This window comes from Prionailurus bengalensis, chromosome B4 (genome assembly GCF_016509475.1).
Source record: "Prionailurus bengalensis isolate Pbe53 chromosome B4, Fcat_Pben_1.1_paternal_pri, whole genome shotgun sequence".
NCBI lineage: Eukaryota > Metazoa > Chordata > Mammalia > Carnivora > Felidae > Prionailurus > Prionailurus bengalensis.
The window spans coordinates 83,786,032-83,809,299 of record NC_057358.1 but is presented as its reverse complement, the minus strand read 5'-3'; the positions used below and the strand labels follow the sequence as shown (position 1 = coordinate 83,809,299).

Genomic DNA, 23,268 nt, shown 5'->3' with positions numbered 1-23,268 from the left:
GTTTATTGATCTGCTGTACTGGTGTTTGTTTTTGTTTTTGTTTTTGTTTTTGTTTTTTTTGATTCTATATTGTTTATTTCTGCTCGGATCTTTATTACTTCTCTTCTTCTGCTGGTCTTGGGGTTTCTTTTTTGTTCTGCTTCTAGTTCCTTTAGGTGTGCTATTAGATTTTGTATTTAGGATTTTTCTTCTTTCTTGAGGTAGGCCTGGATTGCAATGTATTTTCCTCTTAGGACTGCCTTTGTTGCATCCCAAAGGGTTTGGACTGTTCTGTTTTCATTTTCATTTGCTTCCATATATTTTTAAATTTCTCTTTAATTGCCTGGTTGACTCATTCATTCTTTAGTAGGATGTTCTTTAACCTCCATGCATTTGGAGGTTTTCCAGACTTTTTCCTGTGGTTGATTTCAAATTTCATAGAATTGTGATCTGAAAATATGCATGTTATGATCTCAATTATTTTATATTTATTGAGGGATGTTTTGTGACCCAGTATGTGATCTATCTTGGAGAATGTTCCATGTGCACTCAAGAAGAATGTGTATTCTGCTGCTTTAGGATGAAAAGTTCTGAATATATCTGTCAAGTCATTCTGGTCCAGTGTATCATTCAGGGCCATTGTTTCTTTATTGATTTCCTGTCTAGATGATCTGTCCATTGTTGTAAGTGGAGTATTAAAGTCTCCTGCAATTACCGCATTCTTACCAATAAGATTGCTTATGTTTGTGATTAATTGTTTTATATATTTGGGTTCTTCTGAATTCACTGCATAAATATTTATAATTGTTAGCTCTTCTTGATGGATAGATACCATAATTATAATGCCCTTACTCATCTCTTGTTACAGCCTTTAGCTTAAAATCTAGTTTCTCTGATATAAGTATGGCTACTCCAGCTTTCTTTTGACTTCCAGTAGCATGATAGATGGTTCTCCATCCCCTCACTTTCAATCTGAAGGTGTGATCAGATCTAAAATGGGTCTCTTATAGACAGCAAATAGATGGGTCTTGTTTTTTTTATCCATTCTGATACCCTATGTCTTTTGATTGGAACATTTAGTCCATTTATATTCAGTGTTATTATTGAAAGATATGGATTTAGAGTCATTGTATTATCTGTAGGTTTCATGCTTGTAGTGATGTCTCTGGCCCTTTGTGGCCTTTGCAACATTCCACTCAGAGTCCTTCTTAGGATCTCTTGTAAGGCTGGTTTAGTGGTGATGAATTCCTTCAGTTTTTGTTTGGGAAAACCTTTATCTCTCCTATTCTGAATGACAGGCTTTCTGTATAAAGGGCTCTTGGCTGCATATTTTTCACATTGAAAATTTCAGCACATTGAAAATTTCCTACCACTCCTTTCTGGCCCGCCAAGTTTCGATAGATAAGTCTGCTACTACCCTTATGTGTCTACCCTTGTAGGTTAAGGCCCATTTGTCCCAAGCTGTTTTCAGAATTCTCTCCTTATCTTGGTATTTTACCAGTTTCACTATGACATGTTGTGCAGAAGATAGATTCAAGTTACGTCTGAAGGGAGTTCTCTGTGCCTCCTGGATTTCAATGTCTGTTTCTTTCCCCAGATTGAGGAACTTCTCAGCTATGATTTGTTCAAGTACACCTTCCACTCCTTTCTCTCTCTCTTCTTCTGGAACTCCTATGATATGGATATTATTCTGTTTCATTGAATCACTTAGTTCTCTAATTCTCCCCTTGTGGTCCAGAAATTTTTTATCTCTCTTCTTTTCAGCTTCATCTTTTTCCATAATTTTATCTTCTATCTCACTTATTCTCCCCTCTGCCACTTCTTCAATCCTCACTGTCACCGCCTCTAATTTATTTTGCACCTCATTTACAACATTTTTTAATTCATCATGACTATTTTTTATTTTGATTTCTGCAACAATAGATCTCTGCTGTTTTCTATGCTTTTTTTCAAGCCCAGAAATTAATCTTATGACTGTTATTCTAAATTCGTGTTCAGTTATATTGTTTATATCTGTTTTGATCAATTCTTTAGCTGTCATTTCTTCTTGGAATTTCTTTTGAGGAGGATTCTTCCGTTTCATCATTTTGGCTAGTTTTCTGTACCTTATGAGTTTTAAAAGCTTGCTATGTGCCCTGCACCTGTGAGCACTACTATATTAAAGAGGTGTCATACACTGTTCAGGACCTGGCCCTTCAGGAGGTGTTTTTTTGAGTATGTTACTTGCTCTCTGTTGATGTGACTCTGGTTGCTTTATCTCCCTACTTGTACTGATGTTTTGGACCCTCCACCAGGTGTGCTTTGATTTTTTGCTGAAGTAGCCCTGGAAAAGAAAACATACAAACAAAAAGAAAAAACAAAAACACCAGCTACAGCAAAACAATGGGGTGGTGGCATTGTTGATGGAAGAGGCCTTATCCCATACAAAGAGAGAAAGGACAGGGGTAGGAGTAAAAGAAAAGAAAATTGACCAGGCAGAGAAACTCTATGGCTTAACCCAGAGAGAAAGAAGGGGAAATAAAAAAGGACATATAGAATAGGTATGAAGAGAATAGATTAAATATGTTTGCTTAAACAAACCAACAACCAGAATAACCAGACTAGAGGAGGGAAGAAATAAGGAGAAAAGGAAGAGGGGAAAAAATAATAGATAGATCGATCGATCGATAGATAGATAATAAGAATTGTCCAAGAATTAAATCAGGAAATGCAAAACCTCTAGGTGACTTGGAACCGGTGACAGCGCTGATCTGGAGGAGGGCTCCATCTGGTTGTCAGCAACAATCCCACTCCTGTAGACACGCAGTTATCCGGTAAGGAGGGGAGTGGTTTGGTGTAGGAGGGTCCCGCCTCCACTGTGGGCCCCACTGACTGATCCCTGAAGTCCTGCCTTGGTGGTGGGGGGGAGAAAAGTAACGACCCCCGGTCTCTCCTCCATGGACTGGGTGTCCCAAACCACTCTGTTCAGGCCGTCCTTGCAAGGCCACGGGCGCGAACGAGGTGGTTTGTCCTGCTCTGCCGACTCCCATGCCTCCCTGGCACTTGGCTGGGATTTAAACCCCGACGTCTTGAAGGGTCCTGCTCCGTGCTACCGGGTACTGAGGGGAGTGACCCTCCACCCCGCTGATATATGGTCTCTGTCTGGCAGGCACAGGCAGTCTTTGTTGTTTGAACGGTTATATACCTTCTTCCCATAGCACTTGAGAGAAGGGATGGCTTTCTCCCAGGGCGGACTGCACCTCTGAACTAGTTACTGAGCACAGGACTGGGTCCCCTCCTCCCCAGGTGCATGAACTAGGCAGCCAGCCCCAGTCTGGAGAAAGCCCCACAGTTAGAGATTGGATCTTTCTCTGTCCCAGTCCGTGGTTTTTCTTTTGTCCAGATATAGTCCCATGTTTCCCCAGCCTCTTTTTCTCTTCCCTTTGTCTCTCCACATAAGGGGATCCCTCCCTTCCGTGCCTACATGGCCTGTTTTATCTCTCCCAGTTCACAATCACCCACCTATGGCCCTCCAGGTTGTCCCCGGGGGGTCCCTGGAGACATCTTTGTCACTCTGAGGCCCAGACTCTTGGAATTCAAAGTCCTTTGGCCTCAACACTGCTGTGTTTGAGGGACGAGGGAACTACGGGTCTCCCTACTTCTCTTCTATGTTGGATCTCAACCTGATTGGAATTCTTTTAAAAGTCATAAAGGACATCATTGAGACAACTAGAGAAATGTTGATATGGGCTGTATATTAGAAATGGTTTGTATCAATGATAAATATCTTGTGTTTGATACTCATATCATTTATTTAGAAGACTACTCTTTGTTTTAGGAGATAGATACTTAAGTATTTAGGAGTAGAAAGTCAAAACGTCTACAGCTAACTCAAATGGTTCAACAAAAAGTGTGTGTGTGTGTGTGTGTGTGCACGCATGAAGAGAGAAAGAGGGATAAAATCAGTATTCAGCTGAGGCTAAATATCAACATTGAAAATGGAAATACTGAGATACAAAACCAGTATGAAGTTCTATTAGAAATTCTTGGGGCGCCTGGGTGGCTCAGTCTGTTAAGCATCTGGCTCTTGGTTTCTGATCTGGTCATGTTCTCACGGTTCATGAGTTCGAGCCCCACATCAGGCTCTACATTGACAGTGCAAAGCCTACTTGGGATTCTCTCTCCCTGTCTCTCTGCCCCTCCCCTGCTCATGCTCTCTCTCTCTCTCTCAGAATTAAATAAATAAATAAAAACTAAAAAAAAAAGAAAATCTTAATTATTGGGGCACATGGCTATCTTAGTAGAGTCTGGATCTCAGGGTTGTGAGTTCGAGCCTGGGTGTAGTGATATGTTGGGTGTAGTGATAAAATCTTTAATAAAAACAGAAATTCTAAATTCATATTATAATGTCATTATTAAAAATTTTTAACTGTCTGTCGGTTAAGCATCTGACTTCAGCTCAGGTCATGATCTCACAGTTTGTAGGTTCGAGCCCTGTGTCAGGCTCTATGCTGTCAGCTCAGAGCTTGAAGCCTGCTTCAGATTCTGTGTCTCCCTCTCTCTCTGCCCATCTCCTGCTTGCACTCTGTCTCTGTCTCTGTCTCAAAAATAAATAAAACATTAAAAAAATCTTAATTTTTAATTGTCAATTTTTATAAATGTGACAGTAATGTACTGAAACAATTTCTCAGACCATAACTCAATTACTAAATAGGTGTTCATTTTCAACTAAAGTAGTGGAAAAGCAAGACTTTTTCTTTTTTAAATGTTTACTTTGAAATAATTTCAAACTTTAAGACTTGAGAGAATACATACAGCGTGTTCTCACATATCTTTTATCCTGCTTCACCACAGTATTCTCACATTTGTTTTATCATTCTCTCTCTCTCTCTACACACACACACACACGCATGCACACGCATAATCAGCACTCAGATGTAGAAACCTAACTTTACTACTAGGACCCGACTTCCTTTAGCCCCTTCTAGATAGTATTCCCTACCCCACCCCTGCTTTCAGAGACGATTATGATACTTACTACAAATATCATACATTAGTTTTGCCTGTATTCTACTTTAATAAATAGTATCATACAGAATGTAACCTGTGTTTGGCTTTTTCTTTCAACATTATGAGTTATTGTGTATAGTTGTAGACCATTTATTCTCAGTGTTATATAATCTTCGGCATTCGTTTTCTATTGCTATGTAACACATTATCACAAACTTGGGGCTTTGAAACAGCAAACATGTATTCTATCAGAATGATAAGAGAATAAGCGTATCCCCAATAAAATTCTGCAAACACATCTCTTTAAAATATTTATGGGTCTCCTCTGAATCTTACTGAGGCTAACTCATTCATTAAATGAAAGTCATATCCACAAATATTATTGATATAAGCCTTTATCCACCTTGGGCTTCTGCATAGACTGCTGACAGACAACATCTTCTTAGAAGTCCTCTTGCTAGACTAAACCATTTCCCGAGGCACCGCCTTAGGTCTTTCTTAACAATGGATTTGTATTTGCAGCATTTTCGGGTCCTGTTTTCTTGAGTTTTTTAAATTGTGCCATCATCAGTCCTTGGAGACGCTAGGAATCTTCCAACCCAGCAAGGCCCAGCTCCTTTTTGTTTAATGTGGCTTCCTTTTTTTTTTTTTTTAATGTTTATTTATTTTTGAGAGAGAGAGACAGAGTGTGAGCAGGAGAGGGGCAGAGAGAAAGGGAGACACAGAATCTGAAGCAAGACCCAGGTTCTGAGCTGTGAGCACAGAGCCCGACACGAGGCCTCGAACCCACGAACCTTGAGATCATGACCTGAGCAGAAGTCAGAGGCTCAACCGACTGAGCCACCCAGGGGCCCCAATGTGCTTTCCTTTAGCTTATCCCTTTCTGTTTATTTTTACTGTAAGCAACAAGAAGATGACACCTTCAACACTCTGCTTAGGAATCTTCTCAGTGAGAGCCTCAATTCATTTGGTGAAGTCTCTGTCTTCCACCCACCCGTAGGTGACAGCATTGCCAAACATAGCAAGACCTCCTTTCTTTCAGTTTCTTTCTTTCCCTACTTCCCTACAACTGCGACATCCTTAAAGGTCATCTGGCTTCTAACAAGCTCTTTAATAGCCTTTGGTCTTCACTGAGGCTCCTCAAATTCCCTCCTACTTTTGCCAAGACCCAGTCCCAAAGCCATGCCCACATGTTCAGGTTTCTGAATTTACACTCACAACAGTGCATGGCAGAGGCTGTTTCTCCACATACTTGACCATACAGTGGGTTAGCAAACTCCTTGACTTTCACTAACTTGGTAATCAAAAAACATTTCATGGGTTGGGGGATAGGTGAAATAGGTGAAAAGGACTAAGAGGTATACACTTCCAGTCATAAAAGAAATAACTCATGGGGATAAAAAGTCCAACACAGGGAATACAGTCAGTAATATTGCAATAATTTTAACAATTTCACTGTTGTTCTAATTTGCATTTAATTTATTATGAATAAGGTCCAGTATACTTTCAAATATTTAAAAGCCATTATCACTTTTTCTGTCAATTGCCTAATCATAATTTTTGCCCATTTGGGAGTAGTTGATCATTTTTTCTTACTGATGTTTTAGAGCTCTTGAGGAAAATAGTCTTTTATCTGTCTCACGTGTTGGAAAGGTTTTTTTCAGTTTGTCACTTATCTCTTAAGTTTGTTTATAAGAATTCCTGCACTCGAGGTTTTTATATATGCAAGTTTATTACTATTCCTTTTATATCTTGCTTAGAGATCTCTTCCTGGACTCTAAGTTTGTAAAAAAACAAAACACAAAAACTCTATGATTTCCTTTACTACTTTTCTGGTTTCATTTTTAATATTAAAATATTTGATAGATCTGGAATTTATTTTGGTATAAAGAGGGTGAGAATCCCACTCCCCCCATCTGATTAGTCATTTCTTTGAATACAATTCATTCAACAATCTATCCTCCCTTCCCACTGACATTTTCATTATGCTCCATATTCATTGTATCTTTTTTTGTTCCTACTTGACCTTGACACATCTTTTATTAGAACCATGGAACCATAGGTAGGGTCATGAATCCGGAAGTAGAGAAGGGAGTCTATGGGTCTAATGCTTGCATATAGAATTACAGCCAACCTTGGGGTGACTGGGTGGCTCAGTCTGTTAAGCATCTGACTTCCACTCAGGTCATGATCTCCAGGTTGGTGAGTTCCAGCATCTGACTTGGCTCAGGTCATGATCTGGAGGTTGGTGAATTCCAGCCCGGTGCGGGGCTCTGTGATAACAACTCAGAGCCTGAAGCCTGCTTCAGATTCTGTGTCTCCCTTTATCTCTGTCCCTCCCCCACTCGAACTCTGTTTCTCTCTCAAAAAAAATTGTTTTAATTAAAAAAAAATTAAAACCACACTGAGATACCACCTCACACCTGTCAGAGTGGCTAAAATGAACAAATCAGGAGACTATAGGTGCTGGAGAGGATGTGGAGAAACGGGAACCCTCTTGCACTGTTGGTGGGAATGCAAACTGGTGCAGCCACTCTGGAAAAGTGTGGAGGTTCCTCAAAAAATTAAAAATAGATCTACCCTATGACCCAGCAATAGCACTGCTAGGAATTTACCCAAGGGATACAGGAGTGCTGATGCACAGGGGCACTTGTACCCCAATGTTTATAGCAGCACTTTCAACAATAGCCAAATTATGGAAAGAGCCTAAATGTCCATCAACTGACAAACGGATAAAGAAGATGTGGTTTACATATACAATGGAATACTACTTGGCAATGAGAAAGAATGAAATCCTGTCATTTGGAGCAACGTAAATAGAACTGGAAGGTATTATGCTAAGTGAAATAAGTCAGTCAGAGAAAGACAGATATGTTTTCACTCATATGTGGATCCTAAAAAACTTAACAGAAGACCGGGGGGGGTGGGGAAGGAGGGGGAAAAGTTACAGAGAGGGAAGGAGGCAAACCATAAGAGACTCTTAAATACTGAGAACAAACTGAGGGTTGATGGGGGCGGGGGGAGGAGAAAGTGGGTGATGGGCATTGAAGAGGGCACCTGTTGGGATGAGCACTGGGTGTTGTACGGAAGCCAATTTGACAATAAATTTCATCTAAAAAAAAAAAAAAAAAAACTACAGGCAACCTAACCACTTCCCTCTGCACGTCTGCAACAAGAAGCATTCAAGGGGAAAAGGCACTGAGTTACTTCTTGAGTGTTAGAGGATTTGGGACGGGGGAGGCGAGGATGGGAGGGAGGGTGTGAACCTGTCTTTGTCAACCAGGCAAAATCTTCTTTGTCTGGGGTCTAGTCTGGTTTCCTTTATCTCACCCTCACTACCCAAACCTTCCTTTGAAATGGGACTGTAGGGCGCCGGTTCCATCTCCTCCCATAGCCAGTATCGTAGCCTACAGTCTGGATGAGACCGAGGCTCCGTGGGTATAAGGAACAGAATGGGACTGGGGCAAGCTGTTGAGACGCCAGGCTTGCCACCGGAGGGCTGGGAGGGTCGGGAGGACCTTCTCGCGGCGCCCCCGCAATGTCCTCTGCGCCCACCAGAGGGCGCCCGGGCGCTCGCTTTCACCGCGCGCAGCCGGAGCCTCCGCCGCAACGAGCCGGGAGCCGAGCCGCTCCGCGCCGCGATCTGGCCAACCTTGCGGCGGCCTGAGACTTCCCCGCCCGGCAAGGGGGTCAGGGTGCCGGGGAACCCCAGCTTTGTTTCCGGAGCTGGGGCGCCGCGGTTTCTTAACTCTGCTCTCCACCCCCACAGGAAACGCCCAGAACCACCCACCCAGCGCCGAGGTCTACAAAGCCCTGAGCTTCCGAAGGCGGGAGGGGTTGGGCGAGCCCGAGAGGCAGGAGGATCCCCCCGACCCAGGCTCACGCCGGGTTCCCGGATCAGGCCTCCTCCGGCCCCATGAAGACCCCCAGGCCGGGGCTGAGAGCCTGGCGCAGCCCGGACCGAAATCTTGCGGCGGCCTTAGAGCGTTAGACAGGTCAGTGCTCGGGCGGGATGAGGGGCCCGAGCTGGAGGCGGGAGGCGGCGCGCTCCCCGGTCCCCCCCGTTCCCCCGCACGAGCTCCCCGGGGCCACTCGCGCGGTCACCTCCGCCGGGGGCATCCAACGGCGCGGGCGTGATTCTGCATTTTTCATGACAAGCAAGGTGTGGAGCCGCCCTGTGCAGCCCACTGGGGGCCAGGTGATGCTCGGACCGAGGGGTGGGGGACGCGCGGGCCAGGGGGCGGCGGGCCAGGGGACGTCCGCTGCTCGAAGAAAGCAGTGCACTCCTACTTATAAGCGGCCGCGAGGAAACCGCCGCATGCAAAGGTCTCTTGCATCAAGATGCCAGGCCTCGGGCGTGAGAGGAAACCGAGATGCGGGAGAGGGCGAGAAGAAAGGAGGCCGGGAGACCCGAGGCCCTGGGAGCGAAGGGAGGAGGGCCGGGGGCAACGATTCGCTGTGCAAATCCTAGCGCGCCGAGATGTGGAGAGCTTCCCGGGGAGCTGACCGGAGCCTCCAGAACCGCGGGGCTCCGGGGTCCCAGCCCGCGCCTCCCCTCCGCACCTTTCTCACCCTCCCACCCCTCCCGCCCACCAGGATGCGGCTGGGCCGCCGGGCCCTCTGCGTGCTGGTCCTGCTGCTCGCCTGCGCCTCTCTGGGGCTCCTGTACGTGAGCACCCGGGACGCTCCGGGCCTCCGGGCACCTCTTGCGCTGTGGACGCCCCTGCAGGGCCCCTCCAGACCAGAGCTGCCAGACCTCTCGCCTGAGCCCCGCTATGCACACATCCCGGTCAGGATAAAGGAGCAAGTGGTGGGGTGAGTGCCAGGAGTGGTGGCGGCAGGGCGGCGCTCACTGGGGGGGAGGGGGGGGTCTGGGGAGCTTTTGTTTCCTGCACTGCTGAGCTCTGATGCCTCAGTTCTCCTGACTGGTTGAGGGAGGGGGGTGGGGGGGGCTGCTTGTGAATCTTGGGCTGGGGAAACAAAATCTCTCCTTCCTGAACCATGTCATGGTGATGGGGAGGGGAGGGTGTGCAGGCAGGGGAGGGCCTGACTTTCTGATGTCCTGATGGTTCCAGGACACCAGAAAGGAGAGTCCAGGTGGGGTCCTGAATGGTGGGGAGGCAACTCTGAAATCCTAGCAACTGGCCCTCTTCTACACCTCTGTAAAACCCAGATTTAGGGGATGGGTCGTCCCATTGTGGGTCTCCTCTCCTGGGGGCTGTTTGAAGAGCAGTGTTTAAGGCGACAGATGTTGGATGGGCAAGGTCGAAGGGCCAAGGTGTGGGGCGCCATGTTAATATTTAGCGGGATGTATGGAGCTGTATGGCGGGGCTCTGATGACCCTTCGTCCCCCCTCCAGGCGGCTGTCTGGGAACAACTGTAGTTGTGAGGCCAGTGGAGGGAGCTTTCATTTCCCCTTCCAAAGGCAGCTCCGAGCCATTGACCTCACGAAGGCCTTTGACCCTGAAGAGCTGAGGGCTGCCTCTGCCTCCAGGGAGCAGGAGTTCCAGGCCTTCCTTTCAAGGTACCAGCTGAAAAAGAGGGCATGTCTCTGCGGAGGGTGAGCCTTGCGAGGCTTGGAGGGAGGGTGTGACAGGAAGGAGAGCCCCTCTGCCCTTGATTCCTTCTCTGTCCTCCACTGCCAGGAGCCAGTCTGCTGCTGACCAGCTGCTCATAGCCCCTGCCAACTCCCCTCTTCAATACCCCCTGCAGGGTGTGGAGGTCCAGCCCCTCCGGAGCATCTTGGTGCCAGGTGGGGGGGTCTGGGGGGTGACTTAAGCCACTGTGGGGGTGGTGGAGCTCAAGGCTGGGTGAGGAAGAGCTAAGGAAGATTGGAACAAGAGGCGGGGGGAGCTTCTGATGAAGGCAGGATTTGAGAGCAGAAGGGGGTTCCTGAGGCAGGAGGTGAGGACCAAAGGAGCTGTAGGGTCGTCAGGAACTGCAGCTGACTGTAACTGGAGAGGTTTGGGACAAAGAATCTATTCTTTGCCGACCAAAGATTAGGTGGATAGGTGGGGCGGGCCATAAAGAGCTATCACTTTGATGGAAAGGAGTGAAAACTCAGTTACCCTAGGCTGAGTCCCAAAATGTGCCCTGCTGTGGCCTCAACAAAGAGGGATGGGTGAGAAGGTCTGTGCTGTGTGTGGTGAAAGAGAGAAGAGAAAGTGAGGAAGAATTCAAGGCTGTCTGGGATTCTGATTCCCTCTCCTTCCTCCCAGGGCTGAGCCTGCAGGCAGCTTCTGGTCAGGAGCTTTACCAGGTAAGAGGCTGGGGAGGCCAGGCGGGCACTAAGGATGGAGGGAGGGGCGCCTGGGTGGCTTAGTAGGTTAAGCAACTGACTTTTTTTTTTAATGTTTATTTATTTTTGAGAGAGACTGAGACAGAGCTTGAACAGGGGAGGGGCAGAGAGAGAGGGAGACACAGAGTCCAAAATAGGTTCCAGGTTCTAAGCTATCAGCACAGAGCCCGATGCAGGGCTCGAAGTCACGAACCATGAGATCATGACCTGAGCCAAAGTCAGGCGCCCAACCAACTAAGCCACCCAGGCACCCTGCAACCGACTCTTTCTTTTTTTTTTAATATTTATTTATTTTTTTGAGAGAGAGGCAGAGTGAGAGCAGGGAGGGGCAGAGAGAGAGGGAGACAGAATCAGAAGCAGGTTCCAGGTTCTAGGCTATCAGCACAGAGCCCAACATGGTGCTCGAACTCACGAACCATGAGATCGTGACCCGAGCTGAAGTCCGACACCCAACCAACAAGCTACCCAGGTGCCTGGCAACCGGCACTTAGTGTCAGCTCAGGCCATGACCTCACAGTTGCTGGAATTGAGAGCCCTGTGTGGAACTCTGTACTGACAGCACGGAGCCTGCTTGGGAATCTCTCTCTGCCTCTCTCTCTGCCTCTCTCTCTCTCTCTCTCTCAAAATAAATAAACTTGGGGCGGGGGAGGGGGCGGGAAATGGGATGCTGGAGGGAGACAGGGCTGCCAACAGAAAGATGGAGGAACCAGGGAGGCAAGAGGCAGGTCTGAGGCCTAACCCTGTCCTCTCCAACCCCCTCTCCCAGGTGAACCTGACTGCCTCTTTGGGCACCTGGGACGTGGCCGGGGAAGTGACGGGAGTGACTCTCACTGGAGAGGGGCAGCCTGATCTCACCCTCACCAGCCCAGGGCTGGACCAACTCAACCGGCAGCTACAACTGGTTACTTATAGCAGCCGAAGTTACCAGGCAAACACAGCAGACACAGGTGTGAGGTCTGGGCGGAGGCAGGGGCAAGCTGGGTCAACAGAGAGCCCAGAAGTTACCAGGCAAACACAGCAGACACAGGTGTGAGGTCTGGGCGGAGGCAGGGGCAAGCTGGGTCAACAGAGAGCCCAGAAAGGCTGAATCAGGCAAATGGCAGAGGGTGTGGGAGACACTCGGGCAATGGCCAGAGCTGCCCAGTCACACAATGGGCATTTCAGCTAGGCCAGCAGGGCCAGAGAGGGAGAGAAGAGGCCTTTGTTCATCTGGGGCCAGAGCAGGCCAAAGGGAAACCCGAGCGCCTCGGGTGTGTCCCCTCTTCAGGCCAACCATGGGGGCCCCAGGAAGTGATTTGCCCCAGGAGCCAGAAGGCTCAAGCTCTATTCCCAAACCACCACTTACTGGAGGGCAAGGGACTTCATGTCCAAGAGCTCCCGTGTCTCCTCCAGCAAAAGAGGCACAACACAGCCCGCCTCCTTCTCTCCAAGACTTGCTACACCAAATCTGCTCCCTCTTTGGGGCCTTTGCATTTGCTGTTCCCTCTGCCTAGAATGCTCTTCCCCCAGATTTTTGCATGGCTGGCTCCTTCTTGTCACTTGGATCTCAGCTCAAATGTCTCCTCTTCACTATCACATTACTTGCTTTATTTTCCATTCAATGCTTGCCAGTATCTGAATTTTATTTACTTAGCCTAGAACCAGAATGACTAGGTTCCTATCTCAGCTTTGTTGCTTAAGAGTTGTGTAAATGTAGACCAGTTGCTTAATTTCTCTATGCCTTTTTCTGTAGCAGGAATCTACCTTATGGGGCTTGTCAAGGTTAAGTGGGTTCATATATTTAAGGTAAACTTAAAAAGTACCTGCACATAGTAAATGCTCAATAAAGGTTAGCTTTTAATTAATCTTTAATTTTTAATTAAAATCTTTAATTTTCTTTCTCCCACCCATTAGAGTGTTAGTGCCATGGAGGTAAACACCTTGCATTCTTGTCCACCAGGGCTCAGGAAAGTGGTACACAAAGTAGGCACTTAAATAGTGATTTGCTGAAAAGGGAATGTTGTCCCAACTTTAAGGACCACGTCTGATGTCCTTTCTTCCCAGTCCGGTTCTCCACGGAGGGACATGAGGCCGCCTTTACCATCCGCATAAGACACCCACCCAACCCTCGGCTGTACCCACCTGGGTCTCTACCCCAGGGAGGTGAGGCTGGTGCGTTCAAGGACCTAAATCCAGGCCTGGTGGGGAGAAGCTGGGAGAGGGAGGACGCGGGAGATGTTTTCCAGCTCCTCACTTCCACTCTCCTTCTCTGCACCTAACCCTGTCCCTCACTCCCAGCCCAGTACAATATCAGCGCCCTGGTCACCATCGCCACTAAGACCTTCCTTCGTTACAATCGGCTTCGGGCGCTCATCACCAGCATCCGCCGCTTCTACCCAACGGTCACCGTGGTCATCGCCGACGACAGCGACAAGCCAGAGAGCATTAGTGGTCCCCACATCGAGCACTATCTCATGCCTTTTGGCAAGGTGCGCAGTCAGCAAGGCTGAACCGCGCGCCAGAGGGCGCCGAGAGACAGAGGCGCGCGGTGGGTCTGAAGTCACCGGAGTAGTGATTCCAGGACTACCTGCCTCAGAATTACTGGTGCCTGTGAATCACGGCGATTCCTGGAACATAATAAGCTCCGTGGGAAGAGGAATCGCGCCTATCTTATTCGCGCTGCATCCTTAGAATGTGCTTAGCACCTAGGGAGCGCTCAATAAATGGATGATGGATGAATGAATGAATGAATGCACGCATAAATTAAATGCGTTCTAACACCCTCCCCCAAAACACGGACTTATTACCCCTGGCAGTTGGGAAACTGCATTTCTTGCCTAGCTCTGAGCCACTCGTAGGTCCCGGAAAGTTTAGAGATGTGTCGGGAGAGAGGAGGAAATGTGGCAGAGGGGTTGTGTCCTATCTCTATAGCCTCACTAACTGTATGTACCCTGCCCCCAGGGCTGGTTCGCAGGCCGGAACCTGGCCGTATCCCAAGTAACCACCAAGTACGTCTTGTGGGTGGACGACGACTTTGTCTTCACGGCGAGGACGCGGCTGGAGAGGCTTGTGGACGTGCTGGAGCGGACGTCGCTGGACCTGGTAAGGGAGGGCCCGCGGAACGTGGGGTGGGAGAAGGAGGGACTCCAGCAAGCTAAAGCAGCGGCGGGGGAGACCCGGCCGAGAGCGGCCGGCCCTGGGACGGACAGAGGACGACGAAGGGAGCCTGGGGGGCAATCTGGGTCCTGCGTGGGTGGAGCGGGAGAGGACGCGGCCGGGGAACCGCCCGAGGGAGGGGCAGCGCGGATCTAACTGCCGGCAGTCCCCGTCCCGCCTGGAGCCAACCTCCCACTCCCCGCAGGTCGGGGGCGCGGTGCGCGAGATCTCCGGCTTCGCCACGACCTACCGGCAGCTGCTGAGCGTGGAGCCCGGCGCGCCAGGCCGCGGGAACTGCCTCCGGCAAAGGCGCGGCTTCCACCACGAGCTCGTCGGCTTTCCGGGCTGCGTGGTCACCGACGGCGTGGTCAACTTCTTCCTGGCGCGCACCGACAAGGTGCGCGAGGTCGGCTTCGACCCGCGGCTCAGCCGCGTGGCGCATCTGGGTGAGTGGCGTCCCCTCCCGACCCGGGCAGAGACCCCCGCGGGGCTCTGGGAGAGGCTCCAAAGGCAGCGGGCACTCCTACGCCCACCCCAGTGGAGCCCACAGCTGGCACCTGGGGCCCCTGGAGAGTTCTGCGAAAATTTACCAAGCCTTGCGCCCCGGGCAAGAGACAGGGCTCCCTCCCTCCTGGCCCGCACACCCTTTAAACCTCCAAGCCCAGTACAGCTACTGGGTGGGCCGGCCTTTAACTTCCCCCGCCACTGTCAGACCTTGAGTCCAGTCCCAGCCGCTTCCCCTGGTTCAGACCACACTCCTGGAGCGGCCTGGTCAGCATTTATTGAACATTTATTTAGGTGTGTGTTGGGGAGGACGGGGGTATGCTCTCAAAACACAAAGTAAGGATGTTGACTTCATTTTACATAAGAGTAAAACTAGGACCCAAATGAATTGACTAGCCCAAGGCCCTCACAAAAGGAGTCTTTACAGGTGCAGCCTGTGTACCCCAACTCTCAGTTCTCCCTTTAAGGCTCGGCCCTCCGCTCCCTTCAGACGCTTCACTGTGTACTCCCCTTCCCTCCACTGCCAGAATTCTTCCTGGACGGGCTTGGTTCCCTGCGGGTGGGCTCCTGCTCAGACGTCGTTGTGGATCATGCATCTAAGTTGAAACTGCCTTGGACCTCAAGGGATGTGGGGGCAGAGACTTATGCCCGGTACCGCTACCCCGGATCGCTGGATGAAAGTCAGGTGGCCAAACACCGCCTACTCTTCTTCAAACACCGCCTGCAGTGCATGACCGCAGAATGATGGCCACTCGGGCCTTCCAACTCTCAGGCTGGGCCTGCGTCCTTGTCCCTGCCAGGAATTTCTAGCAAACCCCACCCACCACCCAGTGACTACTCCACTGACTGTCCCTGATCCCCTTCAGAATCCGATCCCAAATAGGGGCTTGTCCTGGTGACACTCCTCCTTTCTTCGAGTGCCCAGCGATGCGATGGAGCCATAACTCGACCCATGGCCAGTGCCAAGTCCTCCCCCCAACCCTCTTCTCATGGGGCAGGAAGTGGGGGGGGGGTCACTTTCCAAGTGCCAAAAAGCCCATGGGGACTCTAAGAACCTAAAATGGAAATACTCTCATCTCCTTGGGACTGAGGGGATGGGGAAGCCCCCAACGTGTATTCCCAGGGCTGTGCCCCCTCCCCCATCTCTGGATACAGGACTCTGTGCACCGGTTCCAGCCCCACCCCTGTGGAGAGAACCAGTGACTCCGGAGCTGGGGCGGGGCCTGGTGAACACACAAGTGAAAGCCATTTTTAGTTGTGTCTCTGCAATGCCGCGGGCATGGAGAAAGGGGCACCGAGGGCCGGCGTGTGGACACCCAGACTCACTTCATGAACCCCAGTGGCTCTCAGCTTTGTTTTATTAGTTACATGAAGTGAGGAGACTCCTCGCGCACATATTGTCGGGGCCCTCCACACTCCAAATGACCGGGTCAGACCCACACTGTGCATGTCTTTGGACCTGTAGGCTCCTGGAAAGGAGAGGGGACCTGTCAGGAGATTAGGTACCCTCCTCCCTCTCTCGGCATTTGGTAGTTTTCTGGGGGGCACACCACCCCACTTTGAAACCCTAGCTCCTCAGTTCTTCATGCGGAGCTGGACCCAGTCTCCTTGGCTTAGCCTTAAATTGGCTAATCATTTCATCCCCCCACTTTCTTCCTCCAGCTTCCTTCTCGGGCCCCCTTCCCCAAACCCTCTGCCTAGATCTTCAGCCACTGACTCACATGTCACTTGCTCCACCCCAGCGCCTCCTGGATCTCCCGTTCCTACTGCCCCCTCACCAGTCTCTCCAGGGCATGAGCAGCTGCGTCCTGGACACTCACAAACAGCTGCTCTGGGGTCACTCTGTCCAAGAGTCCTGCCTGGGTCAGTGTCCCCAGCACTGAGGCTGTGTAGAGAGGCAGGTCAGGCTCTTAGATCTTAAATCCACACTGCGTCCTTTTCCCTCCCTCAAGCATCCAGCTATTCCCCCCCCCCACTCCTGTCCCCAGGTCTTCCACACCTCTCACCATTACACTGAGCCAGGAGAAGGTGGATCCCAGCATCTCGGCATCGCCTGGCTAGCTGCAGAAGCGGGGCAAGGGGGTTAAATCCCACATCAGAGGGTAGGCATGGGATAAAGGGACTTTCTCCTCAACCTACCCCGTCCCTCACCTGTACCACCTCTCTGGCTCCAGCAGCATCTGCAAAGGTGATACCACTGCAGTCTAGGACCACCACTCTGACAGGCTCAGCAACTAGGATGGGAGAAGGCAAGCGTACCCAGATGCCTCCACGGGTCACACCCAAATCTCCCTCCTTGTCACCCCATCTCACCTGCATCAGGTGGGCCATCTAGCTTGGGAGTCTCCTGTGGGTAGAGAAGGGCAGTCACCACAAGACACAAGCATGAGCGTGCGCCCCTTAAGCACAATGATCCCCTTGAGAAGCCGCACCTGCCTCCCACTCCCAGAGAAGCCACACTCCCCTTTGACCAAGCCTCTCACCTTGCGTCCTTCTCCAAGCCCCAGGTGCCACTCCAGGATGCGGCGGAACTGTCCGCGGGTCCCAAAGTAGAGCGGTGTTGGGTATCTCAGGATGCAGAGCCCCGGGACCTTGAGAAGCTAAGATGTCAGAGGGTCAGAAAAACATCTGGGCCTAATCTTCCCTTCCCTCTCTGTCTGTGGCCCACCCACCTTGTGGCTCTCTTCGAGTGGCCTGTAGAGCTCCGTCCCCTCAGCAAGTCCAAGTGCCAGGCACTGCACCCTGGGCAGGAAGCTGGGGTCAGATTCCCAGCCTGGCCTGGCTGGAGAGTCACCCCAAGCACCTGTCCTCTCCCCACCCCTCTTCCCAACTCCTCTCATCTCTACTCCCACCTCTGGGTGCGGCAGACCACAGTCATCATGGAGAAGACCACGCCCACGGCCAGGCCCAAGTCCACACTCAGGATCACTACGGCCACCCACGTGACCATCCATACAGCCTGCAGGACATGGATGGGAGTGATATGCCCCGGAGAAATGCCAGGCCATGGCTGCTAGGGAAGGAGGTCCAGGGGCAGTGACTGCCTGGACAAATGAGAGGGAGGGATAGCCCAGGAGAAGGTAGAAAGAATGACAGAAGGGACAGAATTGACCCAACAAGGGAAATACACCAAATGTAATCACCCCAGACCTTGCACCAGCTGGGGATTTACAAATATTCAGGTCTGAAGGGGTTCAAACCCCACTCTCCACCGTGTCTCTGAGTAATGGCATTAGGAGGTATGCATGTTGGGGGGGGATTGGAGGGGGGGAGCTGCAGCATTTAGGACCAGAACAATTAGCTCCAATCCAGGGCAGAGGCTGAAGATGCTGGGAAGTAGGAGGGGGCAATCTGGGGGTAATGCTGCCACTCTCACAAAGTCCATGCGGCTGATGCGCCATAGTTGTGGAAGTTCCTGCATCTGGAAGAACATCTGGCGCATGCTGGAGATGTTGATGCAAGCCAGGACAGCCTTGGGGGCAGAAGAGGCAAGCTAACTGCCCCAATGTCCTAGAATGTAGCCACCACCCCCCCCCAGTCACCCCCATGCCTCCGCTGTTCCTCACCTTGGGCAGATAGTAGAAGAAGGGCCCCAGCCACAGCAGCACTGACAGGACAACTATGCAGGAGAAGAGACCTGCCAGCTAGAAAGGAGGAGGGATGGATGCAGAGAAGGAAGGGAACCTCACTCACCCCTGTGCGAGAGCTGGTCTGCCTGCCCCACTCGGCCTGGCTTCCTTGGAAGTCTCCCTCCTCCCAAATCCCCTTTCCATGAAGCCGTTCCTCAGTCTTCAACTCCCTTCTTGGTATTCCGCCTCTCACATCCACCTTTCCCCTCTCCCAATTAAATGCCTGTCATTCACCGGTCTCTACCTAGAGGTAGTTCAACTTCCCTATTTTTGTAGCCCGCGTCCACCTTAAAAGCCACTGTTGCATTACCCTAAAAGCAGGGAACCACCTTCTTGGGGCACCAGCAAAGTAGGAAAGCAGAAATATTAGGGGGAGACTGTCATATGTGATATTTCTTTTTAAAAGAAAATGTCCTCATGGGGCGGGGGTCAGAATTTCGTCTTTCAAATTTATATGACAGTTTAGTATTGTTTTTATTGTGAACTACATATGGGCACTGTAAACTTCTTCAGTGCTTAGAGTCTGCCAAGGTCTTAATGGAGCCTTGTTACCTTCTATCTCTCCTACCTAGAAACCACCCCCCCCCATTCACTCTCCCTCACCATTCTCCTCTGTACAGCTGCCCCGCAGGTATCTATCTACCGGTCTTCCACCTGTTTCTCCACCACCACCCCAACCTAATACCCACCCCCTTTCTCACCCAAGGACAAGCTCTTACCTGTGTGTTCCCACCAGCATCCACTAGTAGGCTGGTGGTGGCCAAAGTGGCAGAGTTGGGAAAGCAGGAGAAGAGGGAGGAGATGAGGTTGGAGATACCATGTGCCAAGAGCTCCTGGAGGGATGCAGTCAGATGAAGAGGAGAGAGAGACAAAGGCATGGGGCGGGGGGGGGGGTGAGGGAAGACATCAGATTAGAGAGTTGTCTCCTGAATGCAATTGGGGTCTTCAGTCAAAGTCACACCTGGTTGGAGTCAATAGTGTAGCTATACTTGTCTGCATAGATGGAGGCCAGGGAGGCGGACACAGCAAAAGTAACCAGTGCGATGGGCAGTGAGTCAGCCAGAATCCTGGGCAGCTCAGCCAGGTCGGGAAGATGGGGTTGGGGAAATCTGGAGAGAGAGGGATCCATGGTGAGGGTGGGTTGTGTATAAGAAGGGTGTGGGGAAGAAAGAGAAAATAGAGCGGGACAGGCCAAGAAGGAAGTGTGGGTGGGAGCAGTCTGAGAATAGCAGGCTGGTGTCTTGATTCTCTCTTACCCCCCAGGCAGCAGCCCCACAATCTGGACGTTGTATCTTGTGTCCAGGGAAGAGGTGAAGCACAGCACAGAGGCCAGAAGCACCTGGGAAAGAGCAAATTAGAGCACGGCAGAAGATGAGCTTCCTGGAAGAGGCCAGGGGGGGGGGGGGGAAGCTTCACATGAGAGGATTAAAAGGCAGCATTAGGTGTTTGCAGGGGCCCAGCAATTGGGGGAGTTGGGATATGTTTGGGATGACAGCTGACTGAGAGTGAAGGAGAGTGGGAATGGGAAAGGAATGAGGTATACCTGAGGCTGTGGTAAGAGATGGACCGAGGAAGTAAGAGGCGCTCCGCTCCCATGAGGGATGGTAGATATCAGGAAGTACACCCAGCCATTCTAAGTAGGACAGCTGGGATAGATCTAGGGATCTCCCGCGTATGGGTGGAGATGTGGAACACTTATTTAGTCGGCGGAGGGGGAGAGAGAGAGAGAAATGCAGGTGGGCGTGGGAAGGGAGAGTAACTGAATTACAGTGAAGGACCGGGTAGGGAGAGAGCAGTGGAGGTGCTGTAGCGAGCGACACCTCAAGGCAACGCTGTAAGCAGGAAGAAAGCATTCTAAGAGGTCTAGAAGAGGCTCTGCCAGAGAAGTGGGACCGTGTGGGTGGGGGATTCTGCAGGGTCACAGTGTTCTGGGAAGAGGCCTGGAAAAGTACGCGTGTGCACAGGACCTCTTTCTGTAAGCTCGCTGCCTTCCACGAGGGGGCGGCAGCGGCCAGCTCCTACCCGACCGGCAAGGTCTGTGTGGTTCAGGGGACCGCGCGACCCGGGAGCCATCCTCACCATAACGATTTCCCCCGGGATCGGGGTGGGTAGCTTGTCTCGGAATCTCACGTTCAATTCTTTGACCGGCACGAGCAGCGCCAGGCTGAGTGCCGAGATGGTCAGTTCGGCCGGACTGCTCCGGGGCAGCGCGGTCAGCACAGCGGCCAGCGTCTGCGGGCAGGGGCGGTGATCGAGGGCCCGGGGCCGGGGTCGACTGCCCTCAGAGCGGACCCACCCGGCCAAGGCAAGGCCTCCCGGCTCCCATCAGGGCTTCCGTCTCCGCAGCGCCCCTCATTCAGCCACGTGGTTCTAATCTCCTTTCCTCCGCCCCCGTCACCCTCTACCCCTCCACTCGCCGTCCTTCCTTTCCCGGTTTCCCTCTTCCCAGGACCGCTAGAAGCCGCTTCTCGGCCGTTCTCCACCCCCACCTTGAAGAGAGAGAAGCAGCCAATCTGGCGCGGGAGGGGCAACCCCAAAAGGCTCGGCAGCTGGGACACGAGCACGTGCAGCGCGGCCCCGCTGGTCAGCGCTTTGACCACCGGCTCCGACAAAAAGGTGGACAGGACGCCGAGCTGCAGCGCGAACATGCCCAGCTGCAGGGGAGAAGATGCGCAATCACTACAGGAGGAGGAGTGGAGTCGCCAGAGCGCAGTGCGCCAGTTGCTCCGCGCACCTCTCCCGCCTAGACCCGCGCATGACACTTGTCCCTCCCTCTCTCCTGGCCCAGTTCCCCCGGCCCCAGTGTGGATCCCCCAGGGTCCTCCCTCACCATCAGCGCCCCGCTACCGAAGGCCAAGGCTGCAGCCGACCCAACCCGCTGAGCGTCCAACTGTTCCCTTTCGATTCCGCTCAGGTTCCCCCCGAGGGGTTCGGGCACCAGCCGTTCCACCGCCGAGCCTGTCATGAGGCTGAGTACCGCGAAAGTTCCTAGGGCCGGGGGACAAACGCAGAGATCACCAGCTGTGTCGCCTGGGGCGCGGCGATCGTCCGGGCTTCGCGCCCTCGGGCCTGGATGCTGCAGTCAGACCCCACTCTTCTGGAAGGCTGCTGCTCCGATGAAGACGGTGGGGCCGAGAGCCCGTGCAGCAGCCCGGAACCGGCGGTGAGGGAGGAAAGAAGGGCGCACCGGCGGGCAAAAACTGCCCTCTAACTGCATCACTGCCCGCTCCCGCAGACCGCCCGCGGACTGCGCGCTCCTTTGGGTGACCGCCCATCTCTTTTTCCCTCTTCCAAGTCCCGGAGATGTTCATTTAAACCAAATGTCATGGGGGAAGAAAAGTTCTGAGGAAACTCCCTTCTCTCTGCACCCACTCGGCACCCGCAGCAAGCTTTGCCTAGGTCCGAGGTTCCTGGCAGGGTAGCGACAGAGGCGGAAGGGAAGAAGGGGAGGGGAAGAGGGGAATAAGAGCTAAGGGGCTTCCAAGGGCCGAAGTCTCAAACCCCCATCCATTCTCACCCTACAGAGAAGGAGAGGAGTCACTGGGTTACTCACCTGTGGACAGGTGTCTACCAGTCCCCAACAAGGTGTAAATGAGGACAGGGAAGAAAGAAGTGTAGAGTCCGAACACTGGAGGCACTGAGGTCAGGAGGGCAAAAGCCATGCCTGTATGAGAAATGAAAGGGATGATCTTCAGGGTCTGTGTGTGGGGTTGGGGAAAGGTGACTAGAGCCCAAACTCTTAGAGGACGCTGAATCATGCCACATGAGGGAACCTAGGGGTTAACAGGACTCGGTGGGAGGTGGGAGGTTGTGGGGCGGACAAGGTCACAGATCCGTGTCGGCCCAGTCCTCCGGGGAGTAGGGGGCAGGGGTTGTTCCTCTCTCCAGTTCCCTGACCCGGAACGTGTCCAAGACTTCTAGAAGGATTGCGCAAATGAAGGGGGCTGGGGGTGGGGATATGATGCAGCTCCGTGGTCCTTACCTAGAACGTGGTCTGAGGTCTTGTCTCCGAACCCTCGGCCACCCTAACCCAGCCCTCGCTCCCAGGTGCCCAGCTCCTGCATCCCCCCCCTCCCCCCCCCCCCCCCCCCCCCGAGCTTGGGCCGCTGACAGGCTAGCATTAGGGCCGCTCACCCTGGGGCACGTGCACGATGCCCACGGTCACCCCGGCCACTGCATCCCCGAGCAGCCAGGCCCGCCAGCGGTAGTGGGGCAGCCAACGCAGCGGGGGCAGCCGCGCCCGCAGCAGGCGCCACGCCCCCGGCCCGGAGCAAGCGCTGGCCAACCGCCTCCACCGTCTGCACAGTCGGGACGAGCGAGGCTCCGCGCGTAGCTCCGGCGCCTGCTCTGCGTCTCCGAAGAGCCGCTGGAACCGAGCCTCGGTGAGAGGTTCCCTGAACTTGGCGCCCAGAGGGAACTTAAGGTCGGAGGCCTCTCCCAGGCCTGGGCTGGTCCCGGCGCCCGGTAGCCCACTCATTTTGCCCCTGGCCACCTCCAACCCCGCCTAGTCTTAAATAGCCCTCCACCCGCTAGCCCTGAGTCCCGCCTCCATGAAGCAGGGTCCAATCCAGCCCCGGAGGGCGCCCTCTCTTGGGGACCTTCAACGCCGGGAGAGAGCAAAGGCTTCGGGAGCGGGCGTCTCTGTGTTAGGCGTTTCCTCAGACGTCCTTGGCGGGGTCGCGGGCTCCGGAGGCTGCCAGGGCGGGGCGGAGGAGGGGGTGTGGAAAGGTGTAG

General features: G+C 52.3%; 2 protein-coding genes across 4 annotated transcripts; one reads left to right on the top strand and one right to left on the bottom strand.

Moving 5' to 3' along the window:
* The first annotated feature begins 8,535 nt into the window (after positions 1-8,535).
* B4GALNT1 (beta-1,4-N-acetyl-galactosaminyltransferase 1) lies at positions 8,536-16,153 on the top strand. Of its 2 annotated transcripts, none has more exons than XM_043564604.1 (12): positions 8,536-8,649; positions 8,738-8,963; positions 9,565-9,783; positions 10,328-10,492; positions 10,614-10,720; positions 11,187-11,227; positions 12,033-12,213; positions 13,310-13,408; positions 13,544-13,734; positions 14,207-14,347; positions 14,607-14,847; positions 15,433-16,153. In XM_043564604.1, the coding sequence occupies exons 3-12, from the start codon at positions 9,566-9,568 to the stop codon at positions 15,648-15,650; spliced, it is 1,602 nt and encodes a 533-aa protein (XP_043420539.1). In that variant the 5' UTR covers positions 8,536-8,649; positions 8,738-8,963; position 9,565; the 3' UTR covers positions 15,651-16,153. The 2 variants fall into 2 exon arrangements, with proteins under 2 accessions (XP_043420539.1, XP_043420538.1); XM_043564603.1 differs by having other exon boundaries at positions 13,310-13,417.
* A 92-nt stretch (positions 16,154-16,245) lies between these two features.
* LOC122473826 (solute carrier family 26 member 10-like) lies at positions 16,246-23,143 on the bottom strand. 2 transcript variants are annotated; one of them, XM_043564605.1, is made up of 18 exons: positions 22,669-23,143; positions 22,088-22,198; positions 21,365-21,522; positions 21,024-21,188; positions 20,614-20,766; positions 19,791-19,873; positions 19,496-19,643; positions 19,254-19,367; positions 18,472-18,549; positions 18,282-18,377; positions 17,758-17,864; positions 17,578-17,647; positions 17,389-17,505; positions 17,219-17,252; positions 17,057-17,139; positions 16,912-16,966; positions 16,684-16,790; positions 16,246-16,374 (listed from the first exon to the last, which is right to left on the bottom strand). In XM_043564605.1, the coding sequence occupies exons 1-18, from the start codon at positions 23,009-23,011 to the stop codon at positions 16,336-16,338; spliced, it is 2,061 nt and encodes a 686-aa protein (XP_043420540.1). In that variant the 5' UTR covers positions 23,012-23,143; the 3' UTR covers positions 16,246-16,335. The 2 variants fall into 2 exon arrangements, with proteins under 2 accessions (XP_043420540.1, XP_043420541.1); XM_043564606.1 differs by lacking the exon at positions 21,024-21,188 and having other exon boundaries at positions 22,669-23,142.
* Between the last annotated feature and the right edge of the window lie 125 nt (positions 23,144-23,268).

What these genes read in the sequence shown, in the direction of transcription:
- LOC122473826 (XM_043564605.1), bottom strand. Translation starts at nt 23,011, where the DNA reads ATGAGTGGGCTACCGGGCGCCGGGACCAGCCCAGGCCTGGGAGAGGCC. An exon ending in CATCGTGCACGTGCCCCAGG is followed by an intron (nt 22,199 to 22,668) that starts GTGAGCGGCCCT and finishes TTTCTCATACAG; the next exon opens with GCATGGCTTTTGCCCTCCTG. An exon ending in ACACTATTGACTCCAACCAG is followed by an intron (nt 19,368 to 19,495) that starts GTGTGACTTTGA and finishes GCATCCCTCCAG; the next exon opens with GAGCTCTTGGCACATGGTAT.
- B4GALNT1 (XM_043564603.1), top strand. Translation starts at nt 9,566, where the DNA reads ATGCGGCTGGGCCGCCGGGCCCTCTGCGTGCTGGTCCTGCTGCTCGCC. An exon ending in GGCAAACACAGCAGACACAG is followed by an intron (nt 12,214 to 13,309) that starts GTGTGAGGTCTG and finishes CTTTCTTCCCAG; the next exon opens with TCCGGTTCTCCACGGAGGGA. An exon ending in CAGCCGCGTGGCGCATCTGG is followed by an intron (nt 14,848 to 15,432) that starts GTGAGTGGCGTC and finishes CTCCACTGCCAG; the next exon opens with AATTCTTCCTGGACGGGCTT.